General features: G+C 44.9%; 1 protein-coding gene across 1 annotated transcript in view; it reads left to right on the forward strand.

Annotated features, from left to right (window-relative positions):
- SLC35G1 (solute carrier family 35 member G1) overlaps positions 1-20,381 on the forward strand; it is a 71,868-nt gene that overhangs the window by 39,717 nt on the left and 11,770 nt on the right. Inside the window, exon 2 of the mRNA XM_075348576.1 lies at positions 11,263-11,440. Within this exon, the coding sequence (XP_075204691.1) occupies positions 11,263-11,440 (178 nt within the window). The remainder of the gene's footprint in view (positions 1-11,262; positions 11,441-20,381) is intronic.

Below are 20,381 nucleotides of genomic sequence, written 5' to 3' on the forward strand. Positions count from 1 at the left end.
AAAGTTAGATGTTTCTCAAGCTTCTATCAAAAAGTACTTAAAAAATGACATACGGATGTCGTTCGAATGTCTCTGTTTTTTTTTTCAAGGACATATGGACTTGACTAGTTTGATCTGACACTCGGATTAATATCAGGCAGGTGTCTGTGCTTTTGTTAGGACCATTTGGTCCAAGAAAAATTCCCACATGTGAACTACCCCATAGCATAGGCTGTCGTAGGTACAAGTACTATGTGAGAAAAACTGATGTCACATGAGCCCTTTCTCTCTCCATAAAGGACCGTCGCACCTCTCGCAATTTTTAAAATAATATTTAACCGCTAAAGAGATGTTGTTATAATAAATCTGAGATATTATTTTTGGAAGACCCCATTCCATCGCCTCCTGTTGTGCCGTGATCTCCGCTATTCTTCCTGGCTTGGCGTGACCTGTTATTTGCGTCTCCTTTGTATTGTAGTATATTGTGTTTCCTCTCTGTCGCTCCTCTCGAATCCAGGAAAGCCCCTTGTGTAATGTGTCTGTAATAAACCAATGAAGTAATTTGTACTTAAAAATAAGTGCTGTCTTCAGTTTCCATGTAAAACCTAAACGTAAAGGGATTTTCTGCATGGATTTGCATGCAAAAAATTCCACAACCTAATACATTACTAGCAAAGTTCATGGGAATTTTTAAAATCTCATCTTCAAGTCGCATACATTTTCCAGGCATTAATTGACCTGCAGACTTCACCCGTAGAATGAATTTTGCAAAAAAATCTTGATGGGAAAACAAAATCAATTAAAGCAATGAACCAAATCCGCACCATATGCAATCACCCAAAGAGTTGGAGGTAGGATAGGGCAGGTTATTATTCACCTAAAGGGGTATTCCCATATCACACATTGATGGCATAGCCATATGAGTATAGTAGATGTGAGTCCCACCTACGGGACCTGCATCCATCCTGAGATCCAGACCCCAACGCTTGGTGCTATAAGTGGAGAGATAATTGGAAATGCTAAACACCTCCTCACTGACAGCAGCGTGTGTCAGGGGCCCCGTTCCAAATAAAAATACAGGTTCCATTGCTGTGACCCAAATCTATTAGACATTTATGTTGTACTAGAAGGTGGCCCAATTCTACGCATCGGGTATTCTAGAATTTACGTATTGTGTAGTTCATGTATGATTTTTGTTATAGATATATATATATATATATATATATATATATATATATAGATAGATAGATAGATATATAGATGTTGTTGTGTGTAGTTACCAAGTGTTTGTGTAGGGCGCTGTACATGTTCTGGGTGTGGCCGGGGGTGAGAGCGGTGTTGTATGTGTGTTGCGTTGTTTGTGGAGCACTGTGTGTCTGTCGCGTTGTGTGTGTGTTGCGCGGTTTGTGTGGGTGTGGAGTGCGTGTGTGTGTTTTGGGGGGAGGTATGTTTTGTGCAATGTGTGTGTTGTGCGGTATGTGCGTATATTTATGTATGCCGCGGTGTTTGTGTGTTGGGTGTTGTCTGTGTGTGTGGGTGTCTGTGTATGGCGGTGTTTGTGGTTCCCTGTGTGTGTGTGTTGGGGGGAGGTGTGCACCTCCCATCGTGCTCCATCCCCCATGCTGCGCACCCCCCATCATGCCCCATCCCCTATGCTGCGCATTCCCCATCGTGCTCCATCCCCCATGCTGCGCACTCCCCATCGTGCTCCATCCCCCATGATGCGCACTTCCTATCGTGCTCCATCCTCCATGCTGCGCACTCCCCATCGTGCTACATCGCCCATGCTGCGCACTCCCCATCGTGCTACATATTCCATGCTGCGCACTCCCCATCGTGCTACATCCCCCATCGTGCTACATCCCCCATCGTGCTACATCCCCCATGCTGCGCACTCCCCATCGTGCTACATCTCCCATGCTGCGCACCCGCCATCGTGCTCCATCCGCCATGCTGCGCACTCCCCATCGTGCTACATCCCCCATGCTGCGCACTCCCCATCGTGCTACATCCCCCATGCTGCGCACTCCCCATCGTGCTACATCCCCATGCTGCGCACTCCCCATTGTGCTACATCCCCCATGCTGCGACTCCCCATCATGCTACATTCCCCATGCTGCGCACTCCCCATCGTGCTACATCCCCCATGCTGCGCACTCCCCATCATGCTACATCCCCCATGCTGCGCACTCCCCATCGTGCTACATCCCCCATGCTGCGCACTCCCCATCGTGCTACATCCCCCATGCTGCGCACTCCCCATCGTGCTACATCCCCCATGCTGCGCACTCCCCATCGTGCTACATCCCCCATGCTGCGCACTCCCCATCGTGCTATATCCCCCATGCTGCGCACCCCCCATCGTGCTCCATCCCCCATGCTGCGCACCCCTCATCGTGCTACATCCCCCATGCTGCGCACTCCCCATCGTGCTACATCCCCCATGCTGCGCACTCCCCATCGTGCTACATCCCCCATGCTGCGCACCCCATCGTGCTACATCCCCCATGCTGCGCACTCCCCATCGTGCTACATCCCCCATGCTGCGCACCCCCCATCGTGCTACATCCCCCATGCTATAATAGTTCTCCTATTATACTCAGAGAGGAGTATAATAGGAGGACTGTAATAGGAGGAGTAGTCCTGGGGGGAGAGGAGTATAATGCCGGCTCCCTGCACATGTGTACCGGGAGCCGGTGTACACTGGTAACTATGATACACATCGGGTAACCAAGGGACCTTAGTTACCCGATGTGTATAATGGTTACCAGCGTTCACGGGCTACGTCAAGATCCCAGCATCGCAAGGTTATGTCTGGCACTGCTGGGATCGTGACGGAGCCGGTGTAGAAGCAAGCGATATCCCAGGATGTTGTGAGTGTGTGGATGTGATGTGTGAGGTGTGTGTGAGAGTGAGTGTGATCTGATGTGTGTGTGTGTACTCACCTGGGAGTCGGAGCTCCGTGTCAGTTGGGCCAGAGCGAGCGTGCATTGCGTGAGGGGGGCGGGGCCTGCAGAGAGCCGGGGCGAGAGGCCAATCCGTGTGGGGGGGCGGGGCCATGGCGAGCCCAGCGGCCAATCAGCTTTGTGTCACCGGAAGGACACAATTTTGGAGCATGACAGACAGACAGACAGACAGACAGAATAAGGCAATTATATATATATAGATTCTGTGAATATACCACAAATGTGTGAGATGGAAATACTTTTTTATGGGGTCTCTCGGCCGGATTTTCCTTCTTCAACTGAGAGCAGCATGATGTAGGCAATGAGATCCTGAATCCAATGATGTATCACTTAGATTACTGGCTGCAGCCGTTCTGACATAATCCAAATATTTTAGTGTTAGCATGTAGCAGAGCTTAACAAGCTGCCCCCGCCCACTCCAGGCTTTTAGTGTACATTTCCATAGACAGAAGCTACTAAGCAAAAAAGGGGGCGGAGTCGGACTTGCTCCTGAGTCCACTAATGATAAGGCCTAAGCCACACGGCATGGAAATCGGTGCGAGTGGAGTGCGATTAAAAAATCGCATTCCTCTCGGACCAATATTAGCCTGTGTGTCAGCACCCATGAGCGATTATTTTCTTAGCCTCAATTGGACTGAGAAAACAATCGCAGAATGCTGCGATTGTAATGCGATCCTGTTTTCTCTCGCACCCATTCAAGTCTATGGGGTGAGAGAAAAATCGCACTGCACTCGCAGTACACTGGAGTACCGCAAGTGCAGGGTGAGAATGGCAATAGCCGGCTACGGAGGAGAGAGGGAGATAAATCCTTTCCTCCCCTCCTCAGTGTCGGCCCACCCCTCCTCAGTGCTGGCCCACCGCTCCTCCGTGTCTGCCCGTCCTCCGCAGCTGAGGTTCACTCGCATGATCTGACCTCAGTCACAGGGACACTCGCATGACACTCGGCTCTGCTGTACTGCCAGCATGAGCCGAGTGTCATGCGAGGGGATCGCAGTAATACCCATGTGGCCCCGGCCTAAAGCTACTGAAGCTTAAACTAACATTGCAGGCAAGCAAAATCAGACTTTTTGATAAGAGAGAACTGGCTGTAATCTGTATGTTAACCCTTGCAGCATGCGGTCATCAGCTTATATAGCAAAAACCTGCTGACAGATTCCCTTTAAGGCCCATATCCCTTTCATAATAATTGTATGAATGAGCATTTGTAATGATCCTCACTCTCAATCATTGGTTCATGTAATCATGGCAGCAATGAGCACCAACTAACTATTAATTTAATCGAAACCCAGTTCGTATGGGCAAAAATCTGTCCGTTATTCCTTTTGTTAGAGGGAAAGTTAGGGGATAATAATTGCTGAATCGCCCTTAGGAGGCCTGGTTTTGCTCCCCTAAATATTTTTTTTTTTTTTTTTTAGATCCTCCATTCTGTTCCAGAACTATGGGACTTTTTGTTTAGGGCTATTTTTTTTTTCTATCTTGGAGGTGTGGCTCACGGAGTTCTCTTGGGGCGTGTCTTTAGGCTACTCTGCATTATTTCTCTGTGAGCCACGCCCCCTTAGTAAAGACCATAAAAAAGCCCCACTGTGTGCACATAGCCAAAAGGTCCGCATACAAAGGAAAGGCCGCACATCATCACAGACTCGGCAGACCCTCTGGCTGGGTGGTTATTTTGTGATGGGTGGGTGAGAGCCCCCTTGAGTTGTTTGAGTCTTTAGTTATTTTTTGATGTGTGGCATGATAATGTTTTTAACTGAGGATTGTTTGATTTTCGGAGGAAGCATATTGACACCAACTATCAGCCCAGATTGACAGTATATACTAAGTACGGTATATGCTAAGAACATAGCGGATATAGCCTCTATAAAAATTGTGCACCTTCAGAAATGGAAGGATTATCAAATATGTTAATTAGAGATCTTGTTCCTTCCTCGGAGTGGCCAGTAGGCTCAGTGAAACAGTCCAAACTTTTTTTTTGCAAGCCCCCGCCTTCCTCACTAGTGATTCTCAGGGCAATACTGTATATAAGAGCCCACTGGTGGTGGTCACAGCTTATAGGCCCCAAATCTGGTGACAGGTTCCATTTAAACTTCAGGTTGTAAAAACAACTCTAGAGTATATGGCCAGGATTCATCAAAAAGCTTACACATCAGAATTCTGGCATAGAAAACTTCGAAAAGTTGTAAAATCTTTGCGGAAAAATTATGCAATATTTACCTTTTTTTAGTTTTGTCCAGCTTTGACAAAATGGGGGCAGCTGTTCCAGGACATGGGCATGACAGGGGTGTTCCTTACACCATAAATATTACATCTGCCTCTGCACAAAGCCACACATCGAATACTCCTGGTTTATTAAAGGGAATTTGTCAGGTGATTTTCTCATACAAAACTAATGGTATCTTGGAAAAGGGCTCTGGCAGCCCTTTCAGGATCAGTAAGTTTTATTGCTCTACCTTATCCTGTTATCTTGCTGTTAATTCTGGAGAATTCAGTGTCCATAAGTCAAGCATATGTAAATCCAAACTGATTATGCATTGCTCCCCACACCCTCCTCTCCCATGCTGGCATCAGTGATAGTAAATGACAGTGAAGATTTTTACTACAACTGCGGAGAGGTGGGCGTGTGGAACAGTGCATAATCAGTTACATATGCTTGACTGGCCGTCAATTCTCTGGGGCTTACAGCAAGATAATTGAACAAAGTAGAGCAATAAGATTTACTGATCCTGAAAGGGCAGAACAAACCCTATTTCAGGATGCCATTAGCTTTGTACTATAAAATCACCTGACAGATTCCCTTCAACAAGTGCATGCACTTCAAAGAGTAAAGGGTGCTTTACATGCTGCGACATCGCTAACGATATATCGTCGGGGTCACGGTGTTTGTGACACACATCCGGCGTCGTTAGCGATATCGCAGCATGTAACACCTCTGAGCGACCTAAAACGATCGCAAAAGAGGTAAAAATAGTTGGTATTGGAGATGTCGCTCCAACACCAAAAATCGTTGACAGATGAGTAGCGAGGTTGTTTGTCGTTCCTGTGGCAGCACACATCGCTGTGTGTGACACCGCAGGAACGAGGAAACTCACCATACCTGCGTCCACCGGCAATGAAGAAGGAAGGAGGTGGGCCGGATGTTTGGCCCGCTCATCTCCGCTCCTCCTCTGCTATTGGGCGACCACTTAGTGATGTCGCTATGACGCCGAATGAACCGCCCCCTTAGAAAGGAGGCGGTTCGCCGATCACAGCGACGTCGCTAGGCAGGTAAGTATAGTGTGACGGGTGTAAGCGATGTTGTGCGCCACGGGCAGCGATTTTCCAGTGACGCACAACCGACAGGGGCGGGTACGCTCGCTAGCGATATCGGTACCGATAGCGCAGCGTGTAAAGTACCCTTAGGCTATGTGCGCACAGTGCGTTTTTCGCGGCGTTTTTGCGCGTTTTTCGGGTGTGTTTTTGGCCTCAAAACTGCAGGACTTTGCTTCCCCAGCAAAGTCTATGAGTTTTCATTTTTGCGGTCCGCACACATCTGTTTTTTTTACCTGCGTTTTTGAGTTAAAAAAAAAATGGACATGTCAATTCTTTCCTGCGTTTTTCTGCGTTTTCCCCCCATGCAATGCATTGGAAAAACGCAGCAAAACGCAGAGATCAAAAACGCAGCCAAAAACGCACCAAATCGCGGCAAAAACGCATGCGTTTTTTGATGCGTTTTTTTCGACGCAGGTGCGTTTTTGTGCGTTTTTAGCGGCCAAAAACGCAGCGTCAAAAAGACGCAGTGTGCGAACCTAGCCTTAAGAAGCGTCCGACTCCAGCACACCCCCTCAATACACTTCAAGAGTGCAAATAGGTGGTCTTGATGATTCGGGGTCTGTGTGCTTAGATTGTACTGTTAGTTTAGGCAAACTGACCTCCTTTAATTTTGTTTTAGCTCTTTAATCTAATGTATAAAGATAAACCAGCACAAATACTTTCCATTAGGGGTTGCTGATGACATGCTACATGTATAGGAGCTGAAAAAGGATTGGCTTAGCAGCAAATTTTTAAGAAATTTCAAGAATAAAAGCAATTTTTCACAGTTTTTGGGAGCAGGAAAATTTGAAACTATAATGCGGGTGTCACACGGTACGATCTATCGTGCGATTGCACGAGCGATCGTACCCGCCCCCGTCGTTTGTGCGTCATGGGCAATTAGTTGCCCGTGGCGCACAAAGTCGGTAAACCCCTGTCACACGCACTTACCTGCTGAGCGACGACGCTGTGGGCGGCGAACATCCACTTTCTGAAGGGGGTGGGACGTTCCGCGTCACAGCGACGTCACACAGCGGCCGGCCAATAGAAGCGGAGGGGCGGAGATGAGCGGGACGTAAACATCCCGCCCACCTCCTTCCTTCCGCATTGCCGGCAGGACGCAGGTAAGCTGTGTTTATTGTTCCCGGGGTGTCACACGTAGCGATGTGTTCTGCCTCGGGAACGATGAACAACCGGCGCAGAGAAGAAGAAACGACTTTTTGAAAATGAGCGACATGTCAACGAGCGACGATAAGGTGAGTATTTTTGCTCGTTCACTGTCGCTCGTAGCTGTCACGCGCTACGATATATCAAACGATGCCGGATGTGCGTCACGACGTGATTGCACGATATATCGTCTCGTATGACGCCCGCATAAAAAATAAAGAGTTTATTTGAAAATTGGATAATGTATGGTGTTTACAGAAGCTAAAAATACTATAGTTGGAATGAAATCTGGGTGCTGATCATCATCACATGGGCAACACAAAATCAGAACCAGGAAAGGCGGCTGTTACGTGTTGTTTTTTTTCTTTCTGTATCTCATTTGTATACCATATGTATTTTTTATATCTTTTATCGTTTGTATAACTTTTTTTATATCTTTCATTTCCATGTGTTTTTTGTCACATAAACTTTATTTAAAGGGGTTTTCCACTATCATATTTTTTTAAAGGGTCTTTCTGGTCTTATAATCACTCCCAGATATCAGCCAAAAGTCTTTTTATTGCCCAACACCTTTCTTTATTGTTATCCTGATGTGACCGCCATGGGCCCGTTTCATCAGCCTTCAAGCTTCATAAGGCTGCTTTCACACTACGTTTTTTTAAAATGCGTCATGAACGTTTTTTTGCTGTAAAAGTGGATCTTGTTTTTACAAAGAAAAACGCATGCAAACGCATGTGTTATTTTGCAGGATCCTGCCACTTGAAGTTTATGGGTGGGCATTGAAGTCATGTGATCGGGAGTGAGGGGAACTGAACGTGACAGACTGGGAGCCGGCATCTGACCGCTGCAGACGCTGGAAACCAAGGTAAACATCGGGTAACTAAGCGAAGTGCTTTGCTTGGATACCTGATATTTACCGTGGTTACGAGCGTCCGTAGCTGCTAGGAGCCGAGCTGCCTGCTCCCTGCGCACGTAACCAAGGTAAACATCGGGTAACTAAGCGAAGCACTTTGCTTGGTTACCTGATATTTACCTTGGTTACGAGCGTCCGTCGCTCTCCTCGCTCTCAACGCCAGGCTGGTTTCTGGGCATGCTCAGTAGAGCAAGCAGGATCCTGTCTATCAGCATGCCAGCGTTCACATTCGTTTGCGTGCAGTATAGTCAGGATCCAGTGAAAAACAGTATTTGGACGCAGCTCAAAAACGCTACAAGTAGCGTTTTTGAAAAAAGTAAAAAACTGCAAGTCGCTGGATCCTCACTATAACGCACGCAAACGCAGGTGAACGCATGTTGACGCGAGTCCATTGCAAATGCATTGAAATGAAAACGCATTTGCACTGGATCCGTTTTTGCGTTAAAAAAACGTTCATGACGGATGTTAAAAAAACGTAGTGTGAACTTAGCCTAATTTGTAGTGCTGACTCCCCCCGTCCCCTACGATTCAGCTGCACAGGAAACGAGGAATCATGACTCAGAAAGCAGATATGACTAGACTTGTAGATGATGTCATTTATGACTTCCTATTTACCAGGGCTTGTAAGGACACCAGAGACTTAACATGTCACGCTGGAGTGAGTCTCTAAAATTAACACTGTTTTTGTTTTTTAAATCCTAGTGTTGCTAGTTCCTCAGTAGCTTTAATTTTCCTAGTAGTACCTTATATAGTTATTCCGTCTCTCTGAAAATTCATGGATCTATTCTGTTCAGTTGGGTCAAGTTTAGAGATTGGTGAACCTGAAGTTCTGTGTTTGGTGCTCAGTACAAACTCAAACTTTTCCAAGAAAACAAAGTTCTGGTGCTTTACGAATGAAAACCACTTGTGCGAGTATTGCTGTGCTCGGGTACACTCAGTGCTCAGCCCCGTGTGAGCCGCTTGCAGAGTTTGAACGGTTCGTACTGGGGGTAACAACAGCGTGATCAGATGTAGTTTCCACCCCAAAAAAACCTCACAGAAGTGATCTGTTTATGGCTGCCTGCCTGTGTGCAGAGACCCGAACTGCCAATGACTTGTGCAAACCAAAATTAGAAAACCCAGTCTAAAGATTAACCTTTAATAAATCATTTAAAAGGACAAGGAGACCAATAGGGGGTATTTACCTTAAACACCCCTAACCTAGATGCTCCTGGGATTTACCATCCTGGACCGCTTTTTTACTATGTCCCCTGATGAACCCTGTTGACCTTACGGGAGGAAATGCGTCGGGACAACATTGTGAGGCGCCTGATTGCTGGACCGCCTTATCAGATGGGTATCGGCTATCATTCTTTATGGCATACTGTTACCCAACTGTACTCATCTGCCAAGAATTGTTTCGCCTTAATTGTGTGATGTGGTGTTTGGTGTAGTGTAGGATGATTTAGGGATTAGTAGGGTCTCCCGTCAGTGAATATGGGTGCCACAATCCTAGAGCGTCATACCCTTAATTGATAGGTAGGGATTTACATCAGGATGAGTTTATTCTGCACTATATTTTATAAGATTATTATTGCTCCCTTACTTACTTTTAGGTTTTTTATTGGTCTCTTTGTCCTTTTTAAATAAATTATTAAAGGTTGATTTTTATATGGGGTTTTCTCCTTTTGGTTTGCACTTTACATACCCCTTTATTATCAGCTGCGGCTTTGCTTGTTTTTTCTTAAGTCAGTGACTTCACATAAATTTCAGGTCAAGTCTGGGTCCAAAACCGAAGTTTAAAAAAGTTCAGCTGGACCAGCAGAACCCAAACATGAACAGGTCCGCTCCTCTCTAGTCAAGGTGACCATCTTGACTTGGCTGTATATTCTGAGTCTCGGTCATAAAAAGTTCCTAAAAGAAGAATGTGCATGGAATGTACCACACTGTCCCGACAGACGGCGATAGAAACTCCCATCACTGTTACTGATGATGATTATACAGCTCCTGTCACACAGTCATGAAAGAGATAATAGTTCATCCCCCTATCTGTATACTTATAATATGTTTATAATAAAACATGGCGGAACAAAATGCAGGATTACATGTAGGAATCAAGATAGTGTCTGAATGAAAGCAAACAGGAGTTTGAGCTCCATGGAAGTGCACTCGATGTAAGGGTAGTTGTCAGGTTTCCAGGTTTTCCAGTTCTCTTTTGAATGAGCTTGCCCTCAATTAACATGGAGTTTTAAGGTTCTGTTGCCCTACTTCCTGTCCAGCTGCTTAAAAGGCCGCCTCTCAGCCCAGTCCAGTGCCTGAGTATACTGCTTGCTGTGTGCTCCTGCTTTGCTGCTGCTAATCCTGATTGCTTTTGGATCCTCCTAAAGACTACCGACCGACCGACTCTGGACCTTACCCGGTTTCTCAAGCTGTGCCCGGATTCCGTCTGCCATCTTCGGTCAGCACTCTGCCCGGTTCTCTCTGGTTCGTAACCACTCTGGACAATCATCCCGTACGGACACTCCTGGACTTTTACCGCTTGCCCCTTGTGTCCCGGCTGCTGCGCATTTAGGCCTTCCGGGGTGATTGCCGGACAGTCCCTGTATAGGGGTTCGCTCTGGTGGTCTCCCTGGGGGAGTCCGGTGCGTGGCCCCGGGAATTCCCTCCGCTCCGTTTCGGGAAGGTATTGTGTGTATTTGTATTGCTGTGTTTGTTCCGTTGTTATCTACCGTGGTTACAGATTATAAAACATCTTGTATCAAAAACTCGTCTCTGCTGATCATTGCCCTACGCTATCGAAATCCTCAGAACATATAATAAGTATTACAGTAGTACAGACCGTGATAGACAATTAGGTGGGGTGTGTGCAAGGCCTTCACTTGACCAAGTTTTGGTATGTCGTCATGTCTAAGTATATTATTTTATTGAGACCTATCTCTCCTCTCATACGGTATTTTTATATTTTTACAGGGAAAAAGAAATGCACGTGTCCGGGTCTTGGCATCTTCTACACGGTGGTATCTGCTCTGCTCTTCTCCTCTAGCGCCTTGCTGGTTAAGTTAGTTGAAGACATGCATTCTGTCCAGATCAGCGCCATTCGCTGCGTTTTCCAGATGTTCATTGTGCTTCCGGGATTAATCTATTTCAAGTAAGTCACAAGGCAAAATATAAAATCTGATATAAGGTATACTTATGTGGTGGGTTCATTGCATGACATACAGTACAGACCAAACGTTTGGACACACCTTCTCATTCAAAGAGTTTTCCTTATTTTCATGACTCTGAAAATTGTAGATTCACATTGAAGGCATCAAAACTATGAAATTAACACATGTAGAATGAAATAACAAAAAAGTGTGAAATGACTGAAAATAAGTCTTCTATTCTAGGTTCTTCAAAGTAGCCACCTTTTACTTTGATTACTGCTTTGCACACTCTTGGCATTCTCTTGATGAGCTTCAAGAGGTAGTCACCGGAAATGGTTTTCCAACAGTCTTGAAGGAGTTCCCAGAGATGCTTAGCACTTGTTGGCCCTTTTGACGTCACTCTGCGGTCTAGCTCACCCCAAACCATCTCGATTGGGTTCAGGTCTGGTGACTGTGGAGGCCAGGTCATCTAGCGTAGCACCCCATCACTCTCCTTCTTAGCCAAATAGCCCTTACACAGCCTGGAGGTGTGTTTGGGGTCATTGTTCTGTTGAAAAATAAATGATGGTCCAACTAAACGCAAACCGGATGGAATAGCATGCCACTGCAAGATGCTGTGGTAGCCATGCTGGTTCAGTATGCCTTCAATTTTAAATAAATCCCCAACAGTGTCACCAGCAAAGCACCCCCACACCATCACACCTCCTCCTCCATGCTTCACGGTGGGAACCAGGCATGTAGAGTTCATCCGTTCACCTTCTCTGTGTCGCACAAAGACACAGAGGTTGGATCCAAAGATCTCAAATTTGAATTCATCAGACCAATGCACAGATTTCCACTGGTCAAATGTCCATTCCTTGTGTTCTTTAGCCCAAACAAGTCTCTTCTGCTTGTTGCCTGTCCTTAGCAGTGGTTTTCTAGCAGCTATTTTACCATGAAGGCCTGCTGCACAATGTCTCCTCTTAACAGTTGTTCTAGAGATGTGTCTGCTGCTAGAACTCTGTGTGGCATTGACCTGGTCTCTAATCCGAGCTGCTGTTAACCTGCAATTTCTGAGGCTGGTGACTCGGATAAACTTATCCTCCGCAGCAGAGGTGACCCTTGGTCTTCCTTTCCTGGGGCGGTCCTCATGTGAGCCAGTTTCTTTATAGCGTGTGATGGTTTTTGCCACTGCACTTGAGACACTTTCAAAGTTTTACCAATTTTTTGGACTGACTGACCTTCATTTCTTAAAGTAGTTTTTCTTTACTTAGTTGTTTTTTTCTTGCCATAATACAAATTCTAACAGTAGGACTATCATCTATGTATACCAGACTTATGCACAGCACAACTGATGGTCCCAATCCCATTTATAAGGCAAGAAATCCCACTTATTAAACCTGACAGGGCAGACCTGTGAAGTGAAAACCATTTCCGGTGACTACCTCTTGAAGCTCATCAAGAGAATGCCAAGAGTGTGCAAAGCAGTAATCAAAGCAAAAGGTGGCTACTTTGAAGAACCTAGAATATAAGGCATATTTTCAGTTGTTTCACACCCTTTTAAGTATTTCATTTTACATGTATTAATTCATAGTTTTGATGCCTTCAATGTGACTCTACAATTTTCAGAGTCATGAAAATAAAGAAAACTCTTTGAATGAGAAGGTGTGCCCAAACTTTTGGTCTGCACTGTATAAGAGGACAGCTTAACCCCTTCACGACCTTGGACGGATCTATCCGTCAAGGATCGTGTCCCGTTAAGCCCCGCCCCCTGCCGCGGGCAGGCGGTCGGCACACATATCAGCTGTTTTCAACAGCTGACATGTGTGCCTGCATGTTGTGAGTGGAATCGCTTCCACTCGCAACATTTAACCCCTTAAATCTCGCTGCCAAAGTCTGGCAGCGAGATCGATATGCGCGCGGCCATGTTTTTTACTTACCGTCGCCCCCACCGGAAGTCACGTGAGTGATCATGTGACGTTCGGTGGTTGCCATCGTAGCACAGGGTCATGTGATGACGCCTGCAGCTACGAAGTTTCACTTTCGTTTTTCCTCGGCACGGAGCAGAGGGAAACCGGAAGTGACTGAATCTGCTGTTTACAGCTGTATAGCTGTGATCAGCAGATAGATAACAGCGATGGAATTGCTGATCGTTATAGCCCCCTAGGGGAACTAGTAAAATAAAAAAAAAAGTTTAAAAAAAAAACAAAAAACCTAAACGTTCAAATCAACCCCCTTTCACCCCATTGACAATTAAAGGGTTAAAAAATAAATAAATATACACATATTTGGTATCGCCGCGTTCCGAAATGCCCGATCTATCAAAATATAAAATCAATTAATCTGATTGGTAAACGGCGTAGTGGCAAAAAAATTCCAAACGCCAAAATTACGTTTTTTGGTCGCCGCATGTTTTACGCAAAATGCAATAACAGGCGATAAAAACGTAGCATCTGCGCAAAAATGGTACCGTTAAAAATGTTAGCTCAAGACGCAAAAAATAAGCCGTCACTGAGCCATAGCTCCCGAAAAATGAGAACGCTACGTGTTTTGGAAAATGGCGCAAAACGTACGCCACTTTTATTGGACAAACTTGTGAATTTTTTTTAACCCCTTAGATACAAGTAAACCTATACATGTTTGGTGTCTACAAACTCGCACCAACCTGAGGCATCAAATAGATACATCAGTTTTACCATATAGTGAACACGGTGAATAAAACATCCCAAAAACTATTGTGCGATCACACTTTTTTTGAAGTTTTTCCACACTTGGAATTTTTTTTGCGGTTTTCCAGTACAATATATGGTAAAACCTATGGTTTCATTTAAAAGTACAACTCGTCCCGCAAAAAACAAGCCCTCATATGGCAAGATTGACGGAATAATAAAAAAGTTACGGCTCTCGGAAGAAAAGGAGCAGAAAACAAAAACGCAAAAACAGAAAGTGCCCGGGGGCTGAAGGGGTTAAAGGGAACCTGTCACCGGACTTCCCTTTAAAACTAAATCTAGCTCCTTAAGTAGCGCCTGTGCTGCATTCTATATGGTGCACATTAGCTAGCCCCCTAATCCCGCTGTAGACGCCAAAAATACCTTTATAAAATCTCCCGCCATGTATGTAAATTGATGTGATGTTCCTATATAAGAGATTTTGAAGTAACGTATGTAAATTGTCCAATCCGGTCCGATGGGCGTCCTAATCTGCGCCTTCTGTTCCTCCTTTCGCTGTCCTCTTGTGCTGATTGATGTGGATGACGCCTCGGACGCCATCCACATAAGCGGGTAAAATCTCACGATTTGTGTAGACACATTCCCGGCTAGCACCGGTGCCTTATTTTGGGCACAGCCGAAAACATAGGTGCGCCTGCTCGAACCGGCGAGTTCTCTGGGCAGGCGCGAGATTTTGCCCGGCGATGTGGATGAAGCGGGTGACAACATGCACATCGTTGGGCAAAATCTCGCGCCTGCGCAGAGAACTCACCGATTTTGGCTCTGTCTGCAATAGGGCAGATCGAAGTGCGCCTGGGCGAGCCAGCAATATGAAGATTTTGCCCGCCTAAGTGGATGGCGGGAGATTTTATAAGGTATTTTTGAGGTCTACAGGGGGGTCAGGGGGTAACGTGCACCTTCATGGAATGCAGCACAGGTGCTGCTTAAGGTGCTAGTTTTAGTGTAGAAGGTCAAAATCTGTTTACAGGTGTTCCCTTTTAAAATGGACCTGTTAGCGACCTTGACATATTTGTTTTAGTAAGTGATTGTTTTGGAGAATCTTTCATTATAACTCCGTATTGTGCCATTCCTCTTAGGGGTACTTTGCACGCTGTGACATCGCTAGCCGATGATAGCGATGCCAAGCGCGATAGTCTCCGCCCCATCGCACATGCGATATCTTGTGATAGCTGCTGTAGCGAACATTATTGCTACAACAGCTTCACATGCACTCACCTGCCCTGCGACGTCGCTCTGGCCGGCGCCCCACCTCCTACCTAAGGGGGCGGGTCGTGCGGCGTCACAGCGACGTCACACGGCAGGCGGCCAATAGAAGCGGAGGGGCGGAGATGAGAGGGACGTAAACATCCCGCCCACCTCCTTCCTTCCGCATTGCAGGCGGGACGCAGGTAAGAAGATGTTCCTGGCTCCTGCGGTTTCACACACAGCGATGTGTACTGCCGTAGGAACGAGGAATAACATCGTATCTCCTATTGGCGCGACATTATGAAAATGTCCGACGCTACACAGATCACTGATTTACGATGCTTTTGCGATCGTTTATCGGTGCATCTAGGCTTTACACGTTGCAACGTCGCCGGATGTGCGTCACTTTCGATTTGACCCCGATGATATCGCAGTAGCGATGTCGCAACGTGCAAAGTACCCCTTAGTCTAGAAATGTAAATTGACAAATGGGTGTTACAAGTTGGAGGTGTTTCCCTGCATGTCCCCATAGTGTCCGGTCCGTGCATCCAGTAATAGATAATATAGAGACATTTACTCAACTGTTAACCCACAGTTTTTATGTTAATGTCTATAGAAAATAAAGTGGAAGGCACAAGGCAAAGATCTAGAATGTTTCTTTGCTGAAAAATACAAGTTACTCAAACAGACGCGTGGCGAAAGCCGTTTGACCACATTCAGCAGGAAATCCATCTATGCAATGTATAATTTAAAAAACACATGATAAGATGGGGAATTTTTCTATGGTTTACCAAGAAGATTCAACACTACGGCTATGTGCACACTGCTTTTTATGCACTTTTTGAGAAATCTGCACTAAAATCAAAGCCAGCAAAGGCTGTGAGATTTCTGAAGTGTGCGCACGTTGCTTTTTTTTTTTTTTTTCCCCTGACCGATTTGGTACAGATTTTGGTGCAGAAAATTTTTTTGCAACATGTCAATTATTATTGGGGCATTTTTTCCTGCATTTTTTTTTTTTTTTTAGTCCTTCCAGCCATTGACTTCACTATAAAAACTCATGGAAAAAAAAACGCAGCAAAACTACATTAGGTTTTTTTTTTATGCATTTTTTTGCCAGATGATGCAGATTTTACAGATTTGATGCAAAAAATTTCTGCCCCAAATTTGCAGCGTGTGCACATACCCAGTAGTAGTCAAAAACTTGGACCTTTATTATCTCAAAGTTAAAAGCACATACTGTGTAACTAGCGACGCGTTTCGAGCTCAGTTATAGATTGTTACTAACTGACAGAAAGTGTTAAAGTATAATCAACAAGTCATGAACGTCCAACGAAAAACTTGCATCGATGTGGATCAATCTAAGATACCTGAAACAGAGCTATAAATCAGTAATAATAGGAAAATAAGAAATGCAAATAATAAACTCAAGCTTATACACAATAATCACGCTAAGTGCACGTCTTTTTCAGGCGGATTCTGCCCGGAATCAGAGACAAAAAGTGCCCCATAATATGAACATAATGCACAGCAGTGTGAAAACGAGATTGCTGTGCACATTGCTGTGCACATTTTGTGTACTCTCCCAAGTTATAACCATCGAAGCCGTTAAATAAGATGACATGCTCATTCTCCGAGCAGCATTTATAGTAAAAGGTGTTTCAAAAATGATGGCAAAACCACGAGCTAAGCTGCTTTGGTGTTTTCCTGATCCGTCTTTGCCTAGGATAGCTTGGGGTCTGCGCCGGCGTCTGAGAGTCCCTGTTCGCGTAGTTTCAATATTTTGTCCCCTTTTAACAAACTGTTGCCCATTTGCCCAGTTATTTGAAGACACACAAACTGAGCTTTACTTACCCTCTCTTGGTCTAGTACCAGTCTCTGTTGTTTGGCTGCAGCGGTGATGTCGTGTCGACAGCACTGCAGCAAATTTCTCAGCTCGGTGGTTTGTGCCGTCTACATTGGCTGAGCCTCTGAACTTGGTGATTGGCAGTAGAATGTCACCATCTGATGTGTATGGGGGCCTCCCAATTCTTCCTTGACAGATGATTTCAGGGGAGAGAAAGATCAAACCCCTTTTGTTTTCTGTGAAAATGTGCCACCAACAGAGGAGTCTCGCACCGCCTTTCTCCTCTCTCCCCGATTGAAAATGCATAAACACTTGGTGGATCCAGGCCTTAGTGCGTATGGAGAAATCGGGAAAAATAGTTGTTGGACGAACAGCTGTCTCGTGGGTGGCCAGTCTTTTGAGTATGCTATGTTATGTTTTCTTGACTCTAAAATTAAGGCAGGAGGAATCTGGTATATGCCGCGCTCTAAAATTAAGGCAGGAGGAATCTGGTATATTCTGCGCGCTCACCAAAGGAATCGATGCTGGTTATTTAATCTCTATATTTCTTTGTACAGGTCAACAGGTCTCAGAGATCAAGTCTCCTTCATCAGGACATTGTTGAGATTGTTGATGTTTTCTTTGATGTCCTGATGAAGGAGACTTGATCTTTGAAATGTGTTGACCTGTACAAAGAAATAAAGAGATGAAATAACCAACATCGATTCCTTTGGTGATAGTACGGTATATACCCGATTCCTTCTGCCTTAATTTTATCGTCTCTGTCCGGGGCTGCGGCTGATTCGCCATTTTTGCTATGTGAATATAGGAGTTGTGACTGGCACAACCCCACCAGGTGAGTGTGTTTACCTACACTTACCTGTTGCCCTGCCCGGTAAGACCTTATTTGCACTATCTTCCACAGCTCATCCTTCATGTTTTCTTGACTGGCAGACCCTCCACAAAATCATATTGGTTGGATTTACTCCATCGTTACTGGTCACTCACCAAGGTGAGCGGTGGAACCAGTAGACCATGTAATGTTACTTCCCTCATAGAGAAGATGGAGAAGGATGGGGCATGTTTAATTATGCCTTATTCTTTTGTTTCCACTTGAGATTAGCCATTGGACATAAAAGCATGATCAGTCTAGGGTGATCATGCATTTGTTTGGGAGAAATGGCCAATCAGACCAAGCCAGATCTCAAAGGGTTCCATTAAAGGTCAGTGGGCCCAATTCATATCTATTGCACAAAACAAGTGTGCACACAGTCTTATTGTGATGTTACGTAATAGCTGCCCCCAGCAGATTATCCATATACTAAGAGGCCAAGGACACATTCAATTATAGTGTGTTGCTGGTTGAGCAATCATTTAACAAACGATCATAATTACTGACACATCCATGTATGCTGTTTTCCTTTGTCCTGATGAAGAAGGCGGACATGCCTTTGAAACGCCTTGACTTGTCCCAAATAAAGAAAATATAGCAAAGAATCCATCACATCGTCTGGCTTCATGGTTTTAGCGCAGTGTTAAACCCGACCTTCTTATCCATTCATGATTCTCTATTGTATCATCGGGGCTGCTGCTTGACCAATTTCTGCCTTCATAGGAGTTGTGCCTGTCACAACTTCCACAGGTGAGCACCTGTTTTATTTTCTAAGCCTGCATTGTTTGCCAGATAAGACCCTATGTGCGCTTTTCTCTCCACAGCTCCTTGAATGTTCTTTTAATAAAAGATCACTTACAGCCGAACAATTTATTTATTTATTTTTTTTAATGAAAGTTATTCTGACTTTAAGACAAAAAAAAAAATCATAAAAAACATTCGTCAGTCGGTTGGTGAAAACGATCGTTCATTCTTTAATTTTTTTGCCCAACAAACGATCGTTTTGGTTTATATCTTTCATTTTAACAAACTTTAATCTAATACAGTTAGGTCCAGAAATATTTGGACAGTGACACAATTTTCGCGAGTTGGGCTCTGCATGCCACCACATTGGATTTGAAATGAAACCTCTACAACAGAATTCAAGTGCAGATTGTAACGTTTAATTTGAAGGTTTGAACAAAAATATCTGATAGAAATTGTAGGAATTGTACACATTTCTTTACAAACACTCCACATTTTAGGAGGTCAAAAGTAATTGGACAAATAAACCAAACCCAAAAAAAAAAATTTTATTTTCAATATTTTGTTGCGAATCCTTTGGAGGCAATCACTGCCTTAAGTCTGGAACCCATGGACATCACCAAACGCTGGGTTTCCTCCTTCTTAATGCTTTGCCAGGCCTTTACAGCCGCAGCCTTCAGGTCTTGCTTGTTTGTGGGTCTTTCCGTCTTAAGTCTGGATTTGAGCAAGTGAAATGCATGCTCAATTGGGTTAAGATCTGGTGATTGACTTGGCCATTGCAGAATGTTCCACTTTTTTGCACTCATGAACTCCTGGGTAGCTTTGGCTGTATGCTTGGGGTCATTGTCCATCTGTACTATGAAGCGCCGCCCGATCAACTTTGCGGCATTTGGCTGAATCTGGGCTGAAAGTATATCCCGGTACACTTCAGAATTCATCCGGCTACTCTTGTCTGCTGTTATGTCATCAATAAACACAAGTGACCCAGTGCCATTGAAAGCCATGCATGCCCATGCCATCACGTTGCCTCCACCATGTTTTACAGAGGATGTGATGTGCCTTGGATCATGTGCCGTTCCCTTTCTTCTCCAAACTTTTTTCTTCCCATCATTCTGGTACAGGTTGATCTTTGTCTCATCTGTCCATAGAATACTTTTCCAGAACTGAGCTGGCTTCATGAGGTGTTTTTCAGCAAATTTAACTCTGGCCTGTCTATTTTTGGAATTGATGAATGGTTTGCATCTAGATGTGAACCTTTTGTATTTACTTTCATGGAGTCTTCTCTTTACTGTTGACTTAGAGACAGATACACCTACTTCACTGAGAGTGTTCTGGACTTCAGTTGATGTTGTGAACGGATTCTTCTTCACCAAAGAAAGTATGCGGCGATCATCCACCACTGTTGTCATCCGTGGACGCCCAGGCCTTTTTAAGTTCCCAAGCTCACCAGTCAATTCCTTTTTTCTCAGAATGTACCCGACTGTTGATTTTGCTACTCCAAGCATGTCTGCTATCTCTCTGATGGATTTTTTCTTTTTTTTTCAGCCTCAGGATGTTCTGCTTCACCTCAATTGAGAGTTCCTTAGACCGCA

Source organism: Anomaloglossus baeobatrachus, chromosome 5, assembly GCF_048569485.1.
Source record: "Anomaloglossus baeobatrachus isolate aAnoBae1 chromosome 5, aAnoBae1.hap1, whole genome shotgun sequence".
Taxonomy (NCBI): Eukaryota; Metazoa; Chordata; class Amphibia; order Anura; family Aromobatidae; genus Anomaloglossus; species Anomaloglossus baeobatrachus.